General features: G+C 49.5%; 1 protein-coding gene across 2 annotated transcripts in view; it reads left to right on the plus strand.

Annotated features, from left to right (window-relative positions):
* Positions 1–221: 221 nt before the first annotated feature.
* Positions 222–23124, plus strand: part of LOC119456614 (cytotoxic granule associated RNA binding protein TIA1-like) — a 139352-nt gene continuing 116449 nt past the window's right edge. For both annotated transcript variants that reach the window (XM_037718443.2, XM_037718449.2), the window contains exon 1: positions 222–377. In XM_037718443.2, the coding sequence (XP_037574371.1) occupies positions 276–377 (102 nt within the window). In that variant the 5' untranslated portion in view covers positions 222–275. The remainder of the gene's footprint in view (positions 378–23124) is intronic.

Raw genomic sequence — 23124 nt, forward strand, 5'->3', positions numbered from 1 at the left:
TCGTTAGTGTTTTTAAACTAAACTGTATGCGTTCAATAAAATGCCTTGCTTGAAACTTTTCGTCCAACATGTCTTCGTGTTAGTAGCTTGCCGTTTTTTGATCGTCTCTGCAGTTTTATTGATGTGTACACGACCTAAGCGCAGTGCCATGTTTAAGGCACGTGCACTCCTCAAACCGTGCGCTCGTGCCGAACACTCGGGCCCGTGTTGTAGTCGTGCGCGCACTTGAACATTGACCGATTCGTACACCAGTGTGAGAGCCGCAATTTCTGTTTATGCAGCCCGGCAATGACCCCTACTGCTTTGTGGAGTTCAGCGACCACCAGTCAGCGGCGTCGGCGCTTCTAGCGATGAACAAGAGGCTCTGCTTCGGCAAGGTAAGCATTATATGCGTTGATGAAATGCGCTCATCGTATTTTTAGGACCACGTAAGTGATGGCCGAAAATGGTGCTCCACATATCGGCGGTGCGATTGACTGAGCCAGGCCTTTCTCTCGTGCCGCGGGAACTTCCGTACGCTGCGCCGAACCAGACCCCCCGCACAAATCGCTATCGAGTTCCCACTGCGCCTTTCTTGTTTCCCATAAATCTATACCTATTAAATTTTGCTATTAAAAAAATGGAACGATCACATTCCCTGGAAGCAGTTGATTGTTGTAGCGTGCCTGGACGTGCAAAACGCGCGAGAGTAGCTTACCAAGTTGTATGCGGTCGCCGTGCACAGTGCCTGCTTGCACATGAGCCTTGCCGACTTCCTTCGGGGGGGGGGGGGGGGGGGCGCTGCTGCTGTGCATGGTCGCTCTATTTGTAGGACATGATTGAGCGCGTACGATGTCGCTCAAGTTGTTGCACGATTTCACGGCGGTCCGGCCGCTGGTTAGGCATAGTAGGGCGGCAAGCTGGCCGTTGCTAGAGCTTGCCCGCAAATTTCTTACCGTTCGTGGTTTACCGGAAACGGCGACAGTAGTGCCGCTTTGTTCGACTACAATTTATTTTTAATGCGTGTGTGGATCGAGGTGCCTTCCCGAGCCTCGTCCCCCAGCTCGCGCGTTGTGCTTAGCTCGATCTCCGGGAACTGCCGCCGTAACAACATGGCGGACACGGCTAGCGTGCCGGAGCTAATTTCCCGCGCAATCCGTGTTTCTCCCTCCCGGGTTTGAGTTGCCGCGCGAGAACACGTCACCGGGACGCGCCCGCCCTCCCGTGTGGCGGCTCCCGGGCGCCCTCTCCCCCCCGAGCTCTCTCGCGCTTAGCTCTTCCTGGAATCCTCGCCGCGGCAGATGCTCATGGGCCCGCAACGAGTTGGTTACGCGAATCCTCGTTCTGGCGCTTGGTGAACCGCTATACCCGGTTAGCCTTAGCGCAGCGGGCGCGCGTACTCGATCGGTCTTGCGGTGGTGAGCCTTTGCCCGTGCCGTTGTCAGATGGGAAGGGGACTTGGCACCCATAGGTACCGCGCCCCAGAGCGTACATGTACTCATCAACCCAGCATCATTCAGTACATTGACCCCGGCACCCCCCCCCCCCTACCCGGGCTGACTGGGTGGGGGTCTTTGGTTTGGGCCAACGGTCCTTCCCGGACAAGGGGGCCACTGTGGAGCGGCACATACCGTGCTATTTCGCGCTTCACACAAACAGTCATGTCGGTCGTCAGGGACACGAGCCCATCAGGGACACTGTGCTGCATCGTGGGTGAATAAACCCGTGTCCGTTGGCGAACTGACTCCGGAGCCCTCTCAGCGCCGTGTCGGAGAGTCGACGAACCCTGCCGTAGCGCCTTTGTGCGTTGCCGAGTGGAGCGTCGTGCCCTTTCCCGACCGTTCGTAGGGTGAGCCTTGTGCAAACCCATCTCCACATGCGTAAGCATTCTTTAGCGAGTACCCTAGCAAAATCTGTCACTCGGCAGCAGGTGTTCAGTTTCGCCCCTTTCTGCTCCGTCGAGGCTTGCATGTGTGGGCCGAGTTCTTCATCAGCGCCGCATTCAGCCATGGCAGAAGGTGTGCATGCTCACTGCCCCTGTGTTGGAATTCGATGCGCCTAAAGTACTCGACCACGTAGTGCGGCGTGAACGTAGAAACTGTAAAAAAAATGATAATTCGGTTTAATCGCAAGACTTCGATAACATACCCCGCAGCAAAACTCGAAAACATTACCCACACAACAAAACTCGAAGGACCGCTCAGCGGCGTTCAATTGGACATTAATGCTTTCGCATTCACAACTCATAAGAAGTGCTTAGGTGTTCTCAGATTTTTTTCTTAATGACAAACCGAAAAATTTGCTTTGCGGAAAAAAAAGGAGCAAGAACGTCGCGACCTTCAGCACGCATTTAGCTATGGAGTCAATAGACAGTTTTAGTTAAGTGTGGTTACCAGAATAGCGGACGTACCGGAATAGCGGGATCGAAATGCGCATGCGCAGAACGCTAAACCACCCATACCGTTTACCGTGCGCACGCTATTTCTCAAAGTTAACGTTACCGTGTTTGCGTGGTTTACGCAAAACATGGCGGCGGTCCCGGTCGCCCGCTTCGAACTGAATTTGGCGTTGTTTTCGTAGAATTCACTAGCAAATGACTGCGTAAACGGCGTTTGCTTAGTCTCATGCCGCTTCGCCGAGAGAGTGTTATGGCTAATCTTGAGGAATTTTCGAGATCGCTTCTCGTTTCGAACGCGCCTAAGCCTAACGAGATAAATTTTCTCCGGGATAAGAGCGCCACCTGTCGGTAAAGTCGGAAGATAGGCGCGACGACGGCATATGGCCTCCGAGATGGGAACATTTATGAGGCTATAGTAGATCGCTTGTACTGCTTGTCTGTTTCGCTGCCGATCGGCGCACATGGCAAGTAAAAATACAACGCGCTCCTGGCTTCCATTGCGCTGCCTCCCGCACTTTCCGTACGCACACACACATAGATTTAGGTGCCCTATGTATGCGAAATTCAAAGCGTAATGGAATAGCGTCCCGCACGTAAACTACGCTATCACGCTATACTAAAACTCTTTCTGCAGAGTTCGTTTGCGGAACGGTTACGCTATTTCCCTTAACCCCGCTATTACGCTAACGTTAAACTAGAACTGTCTAATACTCAACGAGCCTTTCATTCCAGTAAAACACGTTGTGGGGCTAGTTGGTGCATAGCTTTCAAAAGATGAAGCGCCAACGGTGATAGCACATTAGGAAGGAACAAAGACAGGACAGGCACTTCCTGCATATTTTAAGCTCCCCAGGCCCTCCAGAAAGTGCTTAGGTGAAAAAATCAGCTGAATTGTTCTCATGGTATCACTCTGAACCTTTTATGGGAGCATGAGGGAGACATTCTAAATGTTTGTGCCAATTTTCATCAAAATCCACGAAGAAATGAAGTTGATTTTGAAAGCCACGTTCCCAATCCATTGCGCGCCAGTGAACACGTATAACCAACAACTTGACTATGTACATACCTGCTAACTCGCCCGAATTGTCCGGGAACCTCCCGAATTTTTCTCACATGTCCCGATTGTACGGACGCGACCTCAAATCTCCCGAAAAGTGGCCGCCACTTCTTTTTCCGGCCTGTAATATAACAATGCGAAAAAGCGGCGCGGGAGCAGTTCCGTCACCAGCATGCACCGTGAATCGTGGTAGTGGCCGCCCGCACCACCACGAACGCGAGCAGCGGACGGGCGCTGCCATATTGGATTTTCCGGATTGGCTCGTCTCAGGCTGGGTCGATCGTTTTTAGCAGGATAGTCGTTATATGACCGTGAGTGCGCTAGGCTTCAGTTGGCTTTGTCAGGTTGTCGAGTGAAGTGTGAATGCCGAACTACGCTGTTTCCCTGAGTTTAGTTGGAACAATCGATGACACTTTCAAAAGCCAAGAATAAGTACCGTATTTCCCGGTCTATAACTCGCACCTTTGTGTAAGACGCACCCTCCTCGAAACGGCTGTTTTTTCCGAAAAAAAAAAACGTATATAAATAAGACGCAGCTGTTCGTTCGGTAAGCGATTAAAAAAAATACAGTGACGTTTCACTCCCTGAACGCGGGTTTCGCATTTCTGCTGTCGTGGCTGCCGCAATGTTCCGTATAAAGTCCAAGGGCGATAACATCGTCCCCGCGCGCCGTTTGCTGTATGTGCGAGTGTTGTTGTTGCTAAAACGTTTATTAAAATAATCATAAAAAGTTTTCGCCCCCCAAGAAATGAATCCATCAGGGCGGAGGGAGGGGTAAAAGAGGAGGTTCAAATATTATTCATCATTTTTGACTCTTGTAGAAATTGTAGTAACGACTGGAATATGAGGCGCTGTCTCTCGGGGGGACGTGAAAGTGTGCGACGGTGAGCTGAATCGCGCACAAGGGAGGAAAGCGGGAAGGTGTGCTAGCGCGGAAGGCAACGGGAGGAGGGGGGGGGGAGGGTCGCGGCTTATACTCGGGTAGCAACTGCGTAGTTTGCGCAGCGGCGCATGCTGTATCTTGATAGCGACCTGCAGATGCGATGACTTCGGAGTCGCTTGACTCGCGGTCGTCCTGCCGCCGCTTGCGTTGCTGCTCCGTCCTTCTCGTACGGCGCTCGGCAACTCGATAACGAGAAGAACCCGGCACCTTGATATCGCGCGCAGTACCTGGAGCGGTTAAGTCAACCAGTGTTCGCGTGACCGTAACATCGAATCCAATTTTGACGGCAGCTTTCCCGGGGGAAAAAAAAAAAACACGTACATAAGTCGCACCGTTCTACAAGACGCGCTGACGGAAAATTCAGAAAAAAATGCGTCTTATACAGCGGAAAATACGGTACTTGCAAATATTTCTGAGAACATACACGACGGAGTTTGTACCACGTGCGTTGTTTCGCACGGCGGCAACTTTTTTTTTTTTTTGGAGGGGGGGTGAAAACTTTTTTAGACCCCCCCTCCTCCTCGTGCGGTGGTCTCCCGAATTTTCTTGTTGCGAGGTTGGTAGGTATGTATGTATCCAGTGCCTAGTAAGCAGTGCCTGGCCAGCCACTTCCGGTGCTGGTAGACACGATTGTCGCGTGCTTGTATCGCTGGGTGTGGCTAAAGTGTACTAGAATGGGAGATTGGGTCCAGCGGACGCCTTGGCAAGCGCCGATTGCGGTGGCGCTGCCGTCGCCTTATCCTGAACATAGCCTCCTATATACTTCATGCCTGCCCATCGGCGCCGAGAACGCAGGGAACCGGTCGTCACGCCTAGTGCCGTCACTCACCACCAGTTGGCGGTGCTACCCCAGAATAGAAATACAGGACGCTCTACGGCGGCGTGCGCTGTAGCATAACTATATATCACGCAATTTTTTTTACCGGTGCCGATTCTATTGTTTTACATCATCTCCGGGCGTTTAACGCCGACACAGAAGCGTACGGGCCGCCGCACATTGCTTCTTCCAAAAGAAAAGAACGATATAAGGAAAACCACAGCTCTTATCTGTACTAGTATGAAGCTTCATTTTCCTTCTGCTTATTATTACATATGTTTTGTATGTCAGTGTCGAAAAAAATAATGTCGGCTCTAATAACTGCGCAACAAAAGCTTTTATTGCCATCATTTGGATTTAAAGTTTGTGGAGCTTTCGTGACAGGGGCTTCTGTGAAAAAACTTTTGCGATTTCGTTCTTGTCCGTTCAGCGCAAAATTAATGAATAGAGGGCGGAAGAACTTTGTCACCATGATCTCAAACAGCTTCTCGTGATGCTCAGGCACTGAACAATTACATAGTTCACGCTCTCGCAGCACTTGAGCAGCATTCACGGCAGTCTCCCTCAGCGGCTGCGTAAAATTTCTTATCTTAGCGAGCACTACTTCAACCTACTTGTGCAAAGAGTTCAGCACAACTACGAGTTCGTCTGACCGATACAGCAGACGGCTTCTGTCTTGAAGCCTAATCAGAGAATCTGATGGCGCCGAGGGCTTGGGCTTTGTCAACAAACTGAGGCATTCTTTGCAAGACACCCGCTCATAAACAGCTTAACAGCTCTCGATAGGTATCCGCCAACCATCGCTAGTGCTGCACATTCTGGCGAACGAAACGTTTCCTTGCGCCCGGTAATGTGGTTGAACAGCGCTGCTGTCGCCTCTTAGAGAAATTTTTTGGATGGTTCTGGCGTAGTGCTTACGCTCAGTTGCCGGCGTAGCGACGAGCATGTGCTATCTTCCGTGTCCATCACGTTGCTGTTTGTCGATGTTGACGCAATGCCTGTCTTCAGAGACTTTTCTGTTTCGCACAAAACTTCCCGTGAGTCTGTCTGATCGTTGCTTCCAGCTGACCTCCTCAACCACCCAAAAAAAGATTCATTGGCGTCAGACGAGAGCTTTCTAGTCAGAACAAATCGAAAGTGCATCTCTCTCAGCAAGTATCTGACGCATTCCACGTTTCACACATTCAAACTTCGAGCCACTTCTCTGGAAGTTCTTCATCGCTCGGAATTTCATGAAATGAGATGCCCGGGACCTTTCTCTTACTGTACGAGGTGCATCCAGATCCACAACAATACGCCATACTATTGGGTATCAACTCGCAAAGCGCCCTATCAAACCATTTAAAGTAGCACAATTCACTCGTGACCACAATGTCTTCTTTTCGGCCAGAAGGCTCTCATTTGCGCTGCTGCTAGACATCCTCTATACGGAACCGACAGTGTCACCACAGCCACAGTCCTTCAATACCCTGCCGCAGCTCACCGCGTCAATCCAAGGCAAAAGGCAAGTTGTTTTCCCAGCCGTGGACTGCTGCAGAAAGTGATCTCCCAGAAAACCAGCGAACCGTCGGCAGGCGAGGCAAATTAATATTGTCTCGATTTGACACTAATGGAGATGCGCACATGCAATTTTTACCGCCTTTAACCATGCACGGCGGCTAGCGAACTATTCTGGGGTAGCAGCGCCCCTAGCGGGCGACCTGCGAGGAGGTCAGGAGAGGAGGTTGAACGGCGCTCCCGGAGTGATTGCGCGGGCACAGAAAGTATATAGGAGGCTATGTCCTGAAGCTCCTGCTATTTCGGCAGCGCCCATTGGCTAAGGCGAGCTCACGGGCTGACTAGCTGTCGTCTGCTCAACGCACCGTCGTTGTTGCATCGTTTCCACCGCTCTTTCTCCATTTCATCGACTACAGGTCGGTGGTGAATAAAATCACTGTTTCCGCCACCCAGTATCAAAACAAGATGCAGCAGAGTGAAACGCCTGTGAAATCTCCGTGCAGCTGCAGTAGGGTGAAGGCAACGGTGGCGCCACCAACTTTTAAATAAAAAAAGCCTCAGTGAGGAGCCCGCGCTGGACCCACTCCCCCTATCTAGTACTGTCTAGCGTGGCCCATCTTGGCTATGAGGTGAAAGCCACGGGGGCTGAGCTTCTTTCTGCAAGCAGTCTGTGCAAGCTCGGCACTGGTTTCTCCGACCTCGCACAACTTGTTCAGTGCAGGCAGTTAACTCGGCATGAGTCAATGTTTATCTGATATGTACTCAGTTCTGAACAGCCAGTAACGTGGGAGCGCCGGAGCGACTGTATGGCGTCGGCTAGGACGCGCAACCGACGCCGGTAGAGCAGGCGCAGCGCTCAACTTGCTCACTCGTTTGTACATGCCAGATGGGTTCGCTTGGCCAATCAGGTTGGCCAATCAAGCCTTTGGGGGAATTGATTGGCGGGACAAGTAACGAACACTCACCAGAAGACGCCATTTTGCCTTCGAGGAATGCATAAAGCATGCAACGGTCTCGGGTTTGTAAAAACTCTGAAAGGGCAAACTAAAATGCAACAAAATACCAGTAGCTGACTGGTGATTGTTACGTATCGTTTGAAATTGGGTGCTTTAACAAACAAAATAATATTGTTTTCTCTTTCCCACAAGAAAATGTGCGCTTGGTGCTGTAGTCTCCGCTTAAATCATAGCCTAAAAACGTTGCCCGCGAGTATAGTTGGTCAACCTTTCAGTTGAATCCGCGAATTGGCGCAGAAGCCGCTGTAATGGCTGTACCAGCAGCCATGTTGTTTCTGACGCTTTGTCCGCTTCAGGCAAAGGTGTGTTGCGCACTTGAAGCGATTATTCACATCAACACCATTGCCAAGGAAGTGGCATAGGAGTTTCTTTTCTCACGCGCTTCAAGTTCATTGGCAGGAGCGATCTTGTTTTTACGATCTGCCCCGGGTCTCAAATGGTTGTTCAGTGCGATGACGCAGTAGATAAAAGAGTTGGCGTAATAACAGGGGTGAAGTGACTTAGCGTTACCGTTCCGCAAACAAACTTTGTAGAAAGTGAGTTTTAGTATAGCCTAGTTTACGTGCGGGGACGCTATTCGACCACACTTTCAATTTCGCATACATGGTGCACATGAGCGATTTTATCTATTCACCAAACTGCTTGTGCGTCTGAAAAGTGCTAGAGACAACGCAATTTTCGAAACCTGGGGAGCGCATAGTATTTATTGACGCTTTTCGCATAGCAGTTTCGCTTTCGGCGGCAGTGCCCTCAGCGACGGCGCATGAAACCATTACCGCTTCTGTCTTGCTTCTGTGCGATCAGCTGTCTGAAATGCAATGTTGGCGCACTGTGCTCCAATCATGCTGGATTGAAGACGTGCACAGTAGTTGGCTGCAAAAATAGTGACTGGCATATTAAGGAATGGAACGAATCTGTGTGGCCAAGTTCGCCGACCGCTGCTGCAACCGGCACTTCGAGCTGTACGGCTTTCTTTGAGGATAAAAAAAAATTATTACTCATCCGCCAGCGTTGTATCGCTAACCTCTAAGGAAAGCAATTCTACCCTAGAATGTCGACAAGAGCAAGTACCGCTCGTTACAGTGACAAAGGGAGTAGCGCCGCTTCCTGGCATAGTGAGCTTATCGCATCATACACACATCCACCCCAACTCAAACGCAGACTTAGTCTATGATATGGAACGCACCAAGAATAAGTGAATGGGCGCACACTTGAATCAATGCATCGAAGTATGGGTGATGGCGACTACATCGACAGCACACTAATGTTAATGACGGTCAACAGAGTAGGCCTCTCTACGTACTGGCAATAATACATCTTCGCTACAAGGTATTATAATCTACGAAACGGCTAGGATTCAAGCCTTCTGCGTAGCAAGAACAACTCTATCGGAACTGAGCACACTTGCAAGCGATTAGGCATGAAATAATCAGATAGTGACCGCACCGAGGAACTTCACTGAGCCAGAAACGTGACAAGCCGATGTTTCAAAATTTTTGCCAAATAAAAGAAATGTAGCAAAATACTGATCCTGATTTAATGCATGAACGGAAATTTGGGATAGCTTGGTTAAAATACATATTTAGCCCCGCTCTTAGAACAAGCACCATGTACGCTGTTGTGGCCATTTGTGCATAGCTTAATCAGCTCTGAAAGCGCTTTTGCATGTTCTCTGAAGCTGTGGCCAAAGCTTCGTGTCGTCCACCAAGTCACCGTCTACGATATCTCCCGAAACAGAGGTTCGCTAAGCCGCCTCGCCGTCATACACATCCATTGTAAAGACGAAGGCAGTTGAGGCAAGCAATGGACGCGTCATCACGTGATAAAACATGGCAGCGACCACTGGATCGCTGTGAAAAGGGTTAGTACTTGGCATGTCTGCCGATCCGTGGCGAAATCGACAATGGCCTCTAAGATCTCCTGATCTCAGAGGCCATATGCCGTCGCGCCTATCTCTCGACTTCGCCGATAGGTGGCGCTACCATCCTGGAAGTCGGAGGAGCACAGAGCGAAATTAGTTTTGAAGAAAGACTCGAGAACATGGATGAAAATAATCGAGCACAAGTATCTGTACCTGAAAAGCGTGGCACAGGATGGAGGAAGAGGGCAAGAAAGTTGGCAGTCCAGTGCAGGATAATTGAAACTGTAAATAGACAACCAGTAGTCATCAAAAAGTGAGAACTAGAGACAGTGAATTGTATGCTAAGAATGGGCAGTGCCTTGCTATTTGAGGCTCGAGCCGGTTGCCTAAGGTCCAAAACATACCGGAGCAAATATTCGGAACTTGATGAAGCGTGTGTGTGCTGCAGGAAAGATCCGGAGACCACTCAGCACATCCTAATGGAATCCGAAGGCATTCACCCAGTGAGAACTGCAGGTAACGTTCACCATCCAGAATCGTTTGGATTTAAAGTGGACGGAAGCGGTTGGAAGCATTAACCGGGCAGCCGTCAATATGAGCAAGTGACATTTACAGGTGTGCAAAAATCTGGGAAGTGATTGATAGGACCAAATCTGTTACAGGCATGGCGTATAAGGCTGGTGTAGAGGTCTTAAAGAAGAGAGAAAAGATTAAGTAAATGTAGGCGAAATGCTACAACGATGAGCATGTATAGCATACCTTGATTAGTTCAAGTAGACTAGGTGACTGTTGACCACAACTCCGGTCTCTTGCTCCGCACAGCGTCACGTAGGCGATGGAGGACATCCATTTGTCATCGTCTCGTTTCGAATCGGCATCATCATTATTTTTTTCGTTAGGCTGTCAAAGCGTTCGAAACGGTGTAGCGATCTCGAAAACTCCGGTAGGTTATTCATCTTTTGTCGTCGAAGTGGCCTGAGGCTAAGCGAAAACCGCTTACACAGTCATTTGCTACGAACGAAGTGCATTCAGATTTCTGCAAAGGCAACGCCAAATTCAGTGAGAACCGGGCGGCCGGGGACTCCCGCCATGTGAGAAATGTGCATTCCGCTGAACCTCGCCACTTTTTTGCGCTTGCACCGGTGTGGTCTGCCACAGCGACCCATACCAATGGCGCAGTTTGTGGTGATAAGCTTCAAGTGTGCGGCGCCTTACTGGTCGACCCGGATGGCTGAGCATTTTTGCTACGTGAAGTAGACTCTGCGTGCTACGGTGGCTGCTGCTATCGATCGCCACCGCGCTCGCCTGTGTTGATGGCGATTCCCAGTTGGGGATAGCCGTACGCTTAGAACTGCTCGTCCATGGACGATGCGTCACTTTGCGATGCCAGTGTTGCCCTGTCAGCTTGTTGAGCGGCACCGTCGGCGATTTACGTTCGCATGCTATTAGGCATTTTAATCGGAACAGTAAAGCGGAAGGTGGTGTAACCACGACGCTTTCAACAGGCTGAGCAACCATATCGCGCAAACTTCTTCCGCTACCCGATTGCGCTGCTGAGCGCGAGGTCGCGGGATCGAATCCCGGCCACGGCGGCCGCATTTTTATGGGGGCGAAATTTGAAAACACCTGTGTACTGATCGCCGTGCTTCTCTCTTAAAAAAAAAAAAAAAACACGAACGCTAAAGCTGCAGCAATTAGACCGCTCGTGAAAAACTCGCATGATGGCACATAAAGCACCGCTGTAACAAGCCATGAGTGAGTGCACCGTAGTTGCCGTCTGGAACGCGTAACGTACGCAGAAGCACACGGCATCTTTCACAACATGGCGTCAAACGCCGCACGCATCTTTTCAAGGCAGCCGTCGTCTGCTAGCTGCTTGTCCGAGCAAAAATCTGGTGACAGGTCGATCCGAGAGTCCGCGACTTCCGGTCCATGAAAAAGGAACGCGATTCTGGCTGCTCTCGTACTGGTGGGCGGAGCTTGGGAAGGAGTTTGAGAAAATCGAATGCAGTCCCAAGCAGTCCGGGACTGATAATCGAAGAGGCCCACTGTCGCTGACAGCCCCGGACTTCCGGTCACAGTGCTTTCGAACGAAACCTCAGACGAGCTTTATTAATATAAATAAAGGAGGCCTGGGGCAGTCCCCGATAGCTGGATCACGCGACTGTGACGCGCTCTTTTGTGAGGACTAGTTAGTCATACTGGAACCCGCGAGTGGTTTGCGAAACAGTCCGGGACAGCATAATCGGAAGAGGCCCACTGACTCTGTCTGCGCGTGTCTGGCTGCGCGCGGCGGTGGGATATCGGTGCATTCACTTACACCTTCGCACCTCCGTGCGTGGCTGCCCAGGCTTGCCTAGACTACGCCGGGGAGATCTCGGAAGCCACGCCCAGCTGCGCTTGCACGCGCTGCGGTGCGACAAATGGGTGCATTCACTGCTCTTTCTCTGCGGCGCGCAGTCAGCTGCAGCTGGGCCTGGCCTCCCCAATCTCCCCCACCCCATCTCGGGGGTCACGCCCAGGCCGCGCCTTCCCGCCTGCCTGCGCCACGCTGCGCTGCTACGCGTGGCGGTGCAAAATATTAGACAGTTTTAGTTTAGCGTTAGCGTAATAGCGGGGTTACGGGAAATAGCGTTACCGTTCCGCAAACGAACTTTGCAGAAAGAGAGTTTTAGTATAGCGTGATAGCGTAGTTTACGTGCGGGGTGCCATTCCATTACGCTTTGAATTTCGCATACGCAGGGCACCTAATTCTATGTGTGTGTGCGTCCGGAAAGTGCGATAGGCAGCGCAATGGAAGCCAGGAGCGCGTTATATTTTTACTTCACATGTCCGTCGATCTGCAACGAAACAGACAAGCAGTACAAGCTGTCTACCATAGCCTCCGAAATCCTCCGATCTCAGAGGCCATATGCCGTCGTCGCGCCTATCTCCCGACTTTAGCGACAGATGGCGCTCGCATCTCAGAAAAAATTTCTCTCGTTAGGCTTAGGCGCGTTCGAAACGAGAAGCGATCTCGAAAATTACTCAAGATTAGCCATAACACTCTCCCGGCGAAGCGGCATGAGACTAAGCAAAAGCCGTTTACGCAGTCATTTGCTACGAACGAAGTGAATTCTACAAAAAAAACGCCAAATTCAGTTCGAAGCGGGCGACCGGGACCGCCGCCATGTTTTACGTACACTACGTACACCACGCTAACACGGTAACGTTAACTCTGAGAAATAGCGTGCGCACGGTAAACGGTATGGGTCGGTTAGCGTTCTGCGCATGCGCACTTCGATCCCACTATTCCGGTACGCCCGCTATTCCGGTAACCACGCTAAACTAAAACTGTCTATTTTCGCGCTCACTTCTCCCTGCGACGCGCGTACTGTGCGTAGCCTCCGAGATCGAGGCCACGAGCCGGGCGAGCGAAGCCGGCGCGGCGAAGTTCGCTTGCCTCCTCGGTCACACAGTGGACTGTGTGCCACGTCCTGCTCGACCGCGAGGAACCGCGTCGAAAGCGGAAGCGAAAGGCCATCTCAGTGGAACAGAAGGCAGCTATCCAAAGGCTGTCGCGTCAGGTGCTAAAAGGTCGCGCGTTGCCCACGCCAAGTTTCTTTTGTTATTCTAATTTCATCGCATGCGTGGCCGTGTAGCGGTTCCGCGGGCCGCAAAGCCGTGTGCTTATTTCCGTGTTTACAATGGTGCTCCCCATTGGGTATATATAACAAATAATGGATATAAGGAAGGAACTTCAGTAGCTCATTCAACTTCTTTGTAACGAGGTTCGAGTGTACTTACATATGACCATGTACGGGCGTGGCGTAGTGGTAAAGTACTGGGCTTGTAACCTTAACTCATAGGATCGAATACAGGTGGTAATTTGTTTTTACTTTTTTTTTCTTACCTTTTTATTGCACGAGAATACTCTCCGTTGCTTTATTAAAAAAAAAAAAGTATACGCTGTAGGCAGGCACCGCGCTCTAAAGCGAAGCTTTCTTTGTCTGACTGATTTGTCCGTGAGCGCCGAAAACGCACTGCAGGAAAGCCAACTTACACAATGGAACTATCTGCGCACACAATCGTAGAACACTACAGTTTACATTCGCAGTCGTACTGATAAGAACAGTGGGAACTGCAAAGCCACGCTACCCAGACGAACTGTGTATGTCTGCATTGCATTACGCGCGTCACGCAATGTATTCCCTGCTGTCACCATGGGTAGGCCGCGGGTGCAGCGCGCGTCAGAAGAGGCTGCCGTACGCGAACGTGCCCGTAAGGCCGATGCCGTTTATCGGCAACGGCATGCAATCCGTAAAGTGTGTGTGTGTGCGTGCGTGTAATCACTGCTGCATGATCTAAAATAAAGGATATGCAACTTAACGAAATGTGTCTTCATTCAACTTCAACGTTAAAAATATACAATCCTAAACAAAGCAATTAAATCACATATGCATCGCATCCGGTCGCTCAGCATTTCTTGGATTCGTTGCGTGGTCGTTGGCTTTCGACTTTGATTCAGTTTGCATGGGCGAAAGCTTCGCGTTCAACCACCTTTCTTTAATAAAGGGGCTTTGATTTTACTCGCTCTGGAGCTGCTTTTCGCACCATTACCGAGCGTCTTACAGTATGCCGCGATAGTCCTGCATCAAGTGCGCGACGCTGTGCCTATAATCCTGCATGGACACTGGGTACTGGTTTTTGCAATAGAACAAGAGGCCCAACAAAGTTATCTCGGAAGAAATTTCACATCGAAATGGTTGCCTCTCCCACCTACTCCTATTTCTTCACGGACTGTGTGTCGTCTGCTTTGAAACAGTGCGAGACCTGCTTTTTCTCCGCTGGCAGCCAACGACGCAACAAGGGCGTCGCCGTTAAATTATCTCGCGCTGTAAAAAACAGCTGCAAACCGCCGAGACGCACATGCGAAAACGAAACGACGCATGGCAACCATGACTTACAACCAGGGGCGCTAACCTTAAAAGAACCCCAGGTGGTCAAAATTAATCCGGAGCCCTCCACTACGGCGTGCCTCATAATCAGAACTGGTTTTGGCACGTAAACCCCAGAAAGAAAATCGTAAAATGATTCCAAACTCTTACGTAAACACCGACGCAAGCATCGGGCGGTGACGCGCAGCGTTGTATGAACAACCCAATCAAATACTCTCCTCGTTTATAGGAGGTCACGTTTGTTCGCTTTCAAAACCAATAACATTGTCTACACTCAGCGGTTTTTTCTTATCTAATTGGCTGACAAGAGGCGAAGAGCACGCCCTAGTGGAGAGGGTTTCGATGGGGCCGAGCCAGCACAGTGAAAATAGATAACCGCATGAAGAGGGTGGTGCCGGCTTCTCCGATTGGTCCGCTTCGCCTTAGCTTGCGGTGGCTGATCGAAAATCGCGGCGGCGTGCAACGGAAGGATAAGAATGCCACTAAAACGGATCCTCAGCAAGGAAGAGTTGGCATAGCGATGTCGTATACGTGCCGAAAGGGCTCGATAACGTTTTACTGCCACGCAAAAAGGTTTGTCATGCGCAAATAAATACATGCTCACCGGCAGGTACGAGTAGCGAGGGCCTGAGCGATCGGCGGGCAGCCATCTTATTCCTTTCGGAACGGGGCAGTCTGTGGCTATTCAGAAAATTTTTCAGTTTTGTCTGGCGTAATGCATTTTTTTTTTTCGCGTACCCGTCACTTTGACGTGGTCAGTTTCGCGGTTTTGCGAGGTCGCGTGACAGACAGGCGAAGTGGGCGTAGCCGAAAAACATCGGACCAAAAGCAGAGGGCTAATGGTGAAAAGGCGTCGAATCAGGAATGATTATTTTTCTTTTGTGCGGTTTAATCATGCCTAATCAGTGTGTAGACGTTATATCGGATGGGGAGCTGTCGCGGTTTTCGTGACGTCGCGTGACTGACAGGCGAAGTTGGGAGTCGCCCGAAAATGTTTTGACCAATCGTGGAGGCTGATTGCAGAAATTAGAATCAAAACAGTTTGGAATCATTTTACGTTATAGCGCCCCAGCTCGTGCTAGCACTTCCGGTGTCAGCAGTAAACAAAAGCATGTCCTTTGAGATTCGGCTTCGGTTACCTGAGCGAGCCGTTTCTGAGGCTGTCAATTCATTTCGACGCCATTGTCTTGCCAGACTGCTGTACCGGTTCAACTGGGACGTGAAACAATTGGCATTTTCTGCCGCACCGAATGCGCTCAAAATTTTCCAGCTTGTACGGTTTAACATGCAATGCACAATTCAAGCTCTCGGGTCAGTTGTGGACGACTGCGCGGATCTCGTGAAGCACGGTGTGGCCAGTGGCGCACTGGTGTCAGGGTGGCTGGCACTTTTCGTCATGCGGCCTAAGTTCCTGAAAGGTTCGCTGCGCCGGTTCTCCCCCACATCCGCGGGCCGTTCTGCTCTATTGACGTGCTTTTTCTTTTCCGCAAAAGACGCCAAATAGAGGAACATTGCCTAACAGGGCCATGCCAGTAACCAACGTGCTTTCCGGTCGCTTCACTGCGGATCAAATATACCCTTGAGGATCGTGGTGTTGAGATCACATGTCGCGTGCCATAGAGCATGCAACTAATGCTCTTTCATCTCATGCTCCGCCGTCAGAAGATAGTTGGAAGAGAGCAAGCACTCTTCCTGTGGTGTAGGTGCTGCACTTACCCCACCATGACTCCTTTAGTTGTTAGTGTTTACAACCGTGAACCTGCGTGACGTCAGCGCAGAGGTGCGGCCACCTCCTCGTGCGCATAAAAACATGGGCTTGCTTATCACTAGCGCGAGCGGCCTCAACGATATGGGCCTGGCTTGCTTTTCCACATGCTGCGGCAGTGCACCGCTAGCAGCGCACTGGCCGATTGACTACGGTTAGAACATTTTACTTGGAATTCGACACGCTTTTCAAGGGTTTAATGACGCGAGTTTCAGTGCCGATTTAAAATATCATTGGGTGGAGGGGGGCCAGACCATAATCTCGATTCATTACGGAGGGTTGCCCGTCATTCGCGCGGCTTCGTGCTTGTCAGACGCCAACAGGTTTGCCTAGAGACACGCGGAATAACGGCTCTGTTCACGCTATTTTCACTGCAACAAGTACGCGCCGTCACCATTGATTTACTTAAGCGGTTACCTTTTGGCTATTCGCTTACACTAAGTCATTCTCGATGGTTCTTGATCAACTGTTTTTATTATGGCATAGAAATTAGATACGGCTTTGAACAATTTTTTTCCTTTCACAGTATCGAATAAATGGCCCCAAAAACGTTTCCTTAGAATTCATCTCATTTTTTATTCAACTTTATGAGATTGAAAAAGTATTAGTCAACGCTTCAATAATATTAGAAATATGTTTTTTTTTCTTCTTACATATGATATGACTTCATTAAAGCAGCCTTTGTTCTTGTTGGTGTAAACGACTCTGCTCTGTAGTCGCTACTGGTATGATTTGTACCTCAGAGTTATTGAAGATCATTGATACGCCAGATACTGACGTATACACAGGTTCTATGAAGCAGGTGGCAGTGCTACAATTTATGGCCGAAAAATCGAGCTCGAGTGTATAGAACGCAGTGAAGAGTGGGTCCACGGCGCTCGTAGGCTGAATGGAGGAGGTGAAGGACGCAGTAGAATAGAATAGCTTGCCCAAGGAACGGGTGTTGTGGCTGTTCTCGTCTCTTACCATGGCGCAGTCGACAAATATGCGTGAGAATATATATATATATATATATATATATATATATATATATATATACAAGAATAAAGGGAATCGAGGGGCCCGATTTTTATTAAACATATCATAAGCCAACAAACAATGGCACCCAAGAATAACATAGGCGAACTTGTAATTACTTGTAACTTCGCGTAATGCGAAGACGTGGCGTCTTTCCCCACCTGCGGTTATTTGTTTTTTTCATCCATTTTCATTTCCACTATGTTGTCCTTGGTGTCATTAGACAGTTTTAGTTTAGCGTGGTTACCGGAATAGCGGGCGTACCGGAATAGCGGGATCGAAATGCGCATGCGCAGAACGCTAAACCACCCATACCGTTTACCGTGCGCACGCTATTTCTCAAAGTTAACGTTACCGTGTTTGCGTGGTTTACGTAGTTTACGTAAAACATGGCGGCGGTCCCGGTCGCCCGCTTCGAACTGAATTTGGCGTTGTTTTCGTAGAATTCACTTCGTTCGTAGCAAATGACTGCGTAAACGGCGTTTGCTTAGTCTCATGCCGCTTCGCCGAGAGAGTGTTAAGGCTAATCTTGAGGAATGTTCGAGATCGCTTCTCGTTTCGAACGCGCCTAAGCCTAACGAGAGAAATTTTCTCCGAGATGCGAGCGCCACCTATCGGTAATGTCGGGAGATAGGCGCGACGACGGCATATGCCCTCTGAGATGGGAACATTTCGGAGGCTTTGGTAGACGGCTTATACTGCTTGTGGGTTTCGCTGCAGATCGGCGGACATGGGAAGTAAAAATACAACGCGCTCCTGGCTTCCATTGCGCTGCCTCTCGCACTTTCCGGGCACACACACAAATAGACTTAGGTGCCCTATGTATGCGAAATTCAAAGCGTAATGGAATAGCGTCCCGCACGTAAACTACGCTATCACGCTATACTAAAACTCTCTTACTGCAAAGTTCGTTTGCGGAACGGTAACGCTATTTCCCTTAACCCCGCTATTACGCTAACGTTAAGCTAAAAGTGTCTATTGTTTGTTGGCTTCTTATGATATTAATAAAAATCAGGTCCCTCGGTTCCCTTACTTCTCGTTCATTGCACAACGAGGGCTCGAATCCGGCAACATTGATGCCTTCAGGTAGCATATATGTGGGTTTATTGACCAGTTGCCTTCACCCAAAAATATCACGTACTCGTGACGCCTGCGGCAGAAAGGATGTTCCTCATCCGCCGCCTAGGTTTGTGAGTGGTGGCGCTGTCTAACACTCCCAGGGTTAGTTCTAGTTGTAAAACATAAATACCCCGGAAAGTGGATGGAAAAACGGAACCGCGATAGATATCTCAATGTTAAGAGCATCGCACGCGTAATGCGAAGACGTGGGATCGTTCCTCACCTGCGGCCAGTTGTTTTTTTTTTTCGTCCATTTTCATTTCCATTAATTGATCTTTTCTTCAATTCAGTTTGTAAGTACAAGTAATTTCTCCTATGTTGTCCTTGGTGTCATTGTTGGCTTCTTATGATATATATAAGTAAATGCTCAGGTTTTATGTGTCAAAACCACGATCTGCTTAGGAGGCAAGCCGTTCTTGGGTTCTTTTTACGTGCACCTGAGCACACGGGCGTTTCTGTATTTCGCCCCCATCGAAATGCGGCCGCCGTGGCCAGGCTCGAACCCTCGATCTCAGCAGCGCGACGCCATAGCTACCCCGATGAGTGGGCTCTGGAAAGCGGTTCGGCCACTGCGTTCGTCGTTATCATTGTTGCCCGAAGCTGTGCATAAATGAAAATAGCAAAATTCAAATGCGAATCTTTAATGGCAGGTACGTGTGCTCGGAACATCCTGGAGGCAGTAGCATAAAGGCAGGCTATTGCAGCGTCACTGAGCCAAGCTTATCCACTGAACGCTCCAAACACCCGCGGGTCACACTGCCTGGCAGTGAAATACGTGCCCATGCATGCGTGCCTCGTCTGCAGCGTGCCTCGAATTGACGCCGGCGCCTCAACGAGCGTGCCATTTGTCAGTGGATCAGGCACTTTCTCCTCCTCCACGTGCGCCTCCAGTGCAGTGCTGCTTTGCTGGGCCGTAATTGCTTTGCCTGCAACCTTTTCTGGCCATTGTTTTTCGTGCCCGGTTCCAAAGCACTGAAGAAGTCTCTCGTTCGCGTCAAATGCAGTGTGAGGTCATCCTCGTCGAAGCTCTTGACGGCGTTGCAGTTTGCGCCCCGAGCGCGCGCACGCAATGCTGTGATAGCCCGCTGTAATTGTTTCGAAACCACATCAAAATACGCCTATGTTGCGATCTCGCATGCCTCTTTCATATTTGCGAAGTCCTCGGTAGTACGAGCGTTCACGGTTTGTGGCATATCATCAATATCTTTATATGTCCATCTTTTCAATGGACATATCTTTAATATCTGACGCCCCCATTGCGTGCGCGGGTCACGTTGAAACCGCTGCGAAAGTACAGCGCACCGCTGCCAGTGGTTTTGTCATTGCGACGCTAAGACAAGCAGCTGCGATTCTCGAGTGCTTTTGGCGTTAAACTGAGCATAGCGTCAGACAGGGACAGCGTCTCAGTGTGTCTGCATGGGCGGCCAACTTACACACAGTAAACATGGCGTAGGGGGGCATGAATGTCAAGGAAACCAGTGGCCATATCTTAAGGTAGACATACCCGGCGAAAACTTTCTGTGGCAGCGCAGGAAAAGCTACAGAGCCGAAGCGAAATGTTTTTACTGCGCTTCTGCATGTAGTTAAGCAACTGGAAGCTACGTAGCGTAAAAGAAACCGCACCAATTATTACTTCGTTCAAGACTTTTTCGTAACAAATAAACAGCTTGCTGAGGATTGCTGTTCTTAGTTTCTGGTGGCCATTCCTGGTCTTGTAAACCACCAGCAAACGTCGGCACTACTTGGCGTAGTAACACAAGCGCTCCTAACGTGCGTGGGCGTACCTTTGGTTGTGCTGCCACAGGAAGTTGTCGTCGGGTATAGATGATCAGCGAATATGTGGCCAACGCAGTTTTTCGTCTCGTTTCTTCGTGTGTGTTCACTGCGACGTTTAGGAACCTCCGCCAGCTTAAACTAGTGCAGCAACATCAAACCGGTATAGCAAAAAAAAAAAAAAACTGGTTATCCGGATATTCGATTCACCCGTTATTCGAATTTGAAAGCCGGATAACCGGAGTGATCGGTTATTCGGTTAGTTAACCTGTTAATGGTATTCGGATCGCCGACTATTTGTTCTTCTGTACTTGTGTCGAAATTACCTGTATTCTTATATTTGTAGTTATTTTTGCAACCGCTCGTGCAAACCCGATATCTGCCCTGGTTAAACCTCCTTACCTTGCCTTTTCTAAACACCAAATATTCGTGTCCGAATGTTCGAATATCCGGCTATCCGGGTATTCGGGTAAACCTGATATTAGAGAGTTTTAGCTTGTCCGGTAATCGGGCAAACGCGAGCGGGCCGGGCGTTGGGGCGGTTTGCCGGAACCGTAAACGTGAGCGGCCTGTATGGTGCTACCACCTGGTGGCGCAGAAATCAAACATACAAAAACAGATAATATTGCAGTAACCAAGTGTATTCTACTTCGCTGCTGGTGTAAATGTTCGACAGTGGCGTAATCGTGTTGCCGCCGAAAATTTACACCAGCAGAGAAGTAGAATACACATGGTTACTGCAATATTAGCTGTTTTTTGTCTGTTTGATTTCTTCGCCACCAGGTGGTAGCACCATACAGGCCGCTCGCGTTTACGGTTCCGGCAAACCGCCCCAACGCCCGGTCCGCTCGCGTTTACCCGATTACCGGACAAGCTAAAACTCTCTATTTTCGATATCCGTTTCTTGAAATCCGGATAATTGGTTTTCGAGACCGGGCTCACTTCCCTCTGGTTAAACCGGATAGCCGGTTTGACGGGTATTTGCAAGCATTAGTTTAAATTCGAAGGTAACGCTTGCTTCCGTACAAAAAAATTGTGTGTGTAATATGAGCGCAACTATTTTTGTTTGATTAACGTGTAAATACTGCTGTTTATATACAACGCACTTACTTTTATGACTTAAACGGTCAAAAATACATTGCAGATGGAATGAAAAACATGTCACGGGTTCTTGTGGCACTCATTTTGTTCTAAATATTTTCCAGGTAAAGTAAAAATGATAAACACGTATGTGAACAGAGCGCCATGTTCATGTAAATGTAATTTTGATTCGTACGTAAAGAGAAAAAGCGCTTACAGCATGCAGCGCTTGCCAAGCATCCAGATGGGGCATTTATGAATGCCATTTATTCAGCCATGGCTGAATGCGCTTGACGTTTTAGACGCGCTAGTATGCACGTTATTTGTTCTTTGTTTCGTGCACATTTGGAAGAGAACGTTTCTAGAAACGGTAATCCGAGTCGGGACCCGGTTCTCACCTTAGGTGGGAGGATGTATTCCAAGAAACCTCTGGATTGGTCTGCCTCCTCAGCCCGGCCGATGCCCTGGTCGTCCTTGTCGCCAGAGGAAAGCTCCCACGTTTCAGTGGTAGTATAGATGCGCGTTCAGTTAGTGTCCTTGCTTTGAGTCTTGCGGCGCTTGTGAGGTGGTGTCTGTGCATGTTTCATGCAGTGTCTGAAACGTCTCAGTGGGGGCATGCAGGGACTTCTGCGCCAAACACAGAAAATTGACCGACCACGCTGCGCCAGCAGAACGGCTCCGGCCGTGGCCGCGAACAGTGAGCGGATTCGTTCTCCTAAAAAGAGTCGGCTGGACGGCTGTATTTAGAGTGTACTAGAATACGGTTGAGTGGGCCAAGCGGCGCGACGCTCCTTAGCCGAGGCGCAAAACAACGAAAAGTAGGCTGAGCGAACTAGATATTAGGGAGATTCTGTCCCCAGAAACGGTATTGACCCTTTTCGCGGCGATCCCATGGGCGCTGCCATGTTTGATCACGTGGTGACGCGTCCATTGCTTGCCTCAACTGCCTCCGTTGCCTCCTTGTTTACAATGGAAGTGTATGACGCCGGCGCGGTTCAGAAAACCTGTTTTGGGAGATATCGCAGACGGTGACTGGGAAGCTTTGATCACAGCTTCAGAGAACATGCAAAAGCGCTTTCGGAGCTGATTAAGCTATGTCCAAACGGCGCAAGCAGCGTATATGGTGCTTGTTCTAAAAGCGGGGCTAAATATGTATTCCAAGCTATCCAAACATTCCGCTCATGAATTCAGTCACGATTAGTGTGTTTTGCTCTTTGTTCTTTATTCGGCAAACAGTTTGTAGCAGTGGCTTGTCAGTTTCGGACTCGGTGAAATTCCTCGGTGCGGCCACTATCTGATTATTAATCGCTCGCGGGTGTGCTCAGTTCCGATAGATTTGTTCTTGCTGCGCACAAGGCTTGAAACGTAGATGTTTTGTACATTGTAATACCTTGTAGCAAATATATATTACAGCTAGTAACTCGCTTACTTTTGTGGACCGTCACGAAACATTCAGCTTCGACCATTCGTGCGCCATCGGTGTAGTCCGTCATTTATTGTGCGTATACAGTGCGCATATATTCATGTGTGCGTCCATTCAATTATTCTTGATACGTCGGCTATAGAGTGGGCGTAAGTTTTCCTGCCATTTGGGACAGATGTGTATAGATAACGTTAGGTAAGCGGCGCTACTCCCTTTGTCATTGTTTAACGAGTGGTACTCACTCTTGCCGACGTTCTGGAGCTGAAGCCCTTTCTTTGAAGGTTAGCGATGCAGTGCTGGCGGATGAGCAAACTTCTGTATCCTCGAGGAAAGCCGTACATCTCGAAGTGCCGCTAACACGTTCGGACAGTTGCAGCGGCGGTCTGCGAACTTGGCCACACAGCAGATTCATTCCATTCCTCAACATGTCAGTCACTATTTT

The sequence above is a fragment of the Dermacentor silvarum genome, chromosome 1 (genome assembly GCF_013339745.2).
Source record: "Dermacentor silvarum isolate Dsil-2018 chromosome 1, BIME_Dsil_1.4, whole genome shotgun sequence".
Lineage (NCBI taxonomy): Eukaryota > Metazoa > Arthropoda > Arachnida > Ixodida > Ixodidae > Dermacentor > Dermacentor silvarum.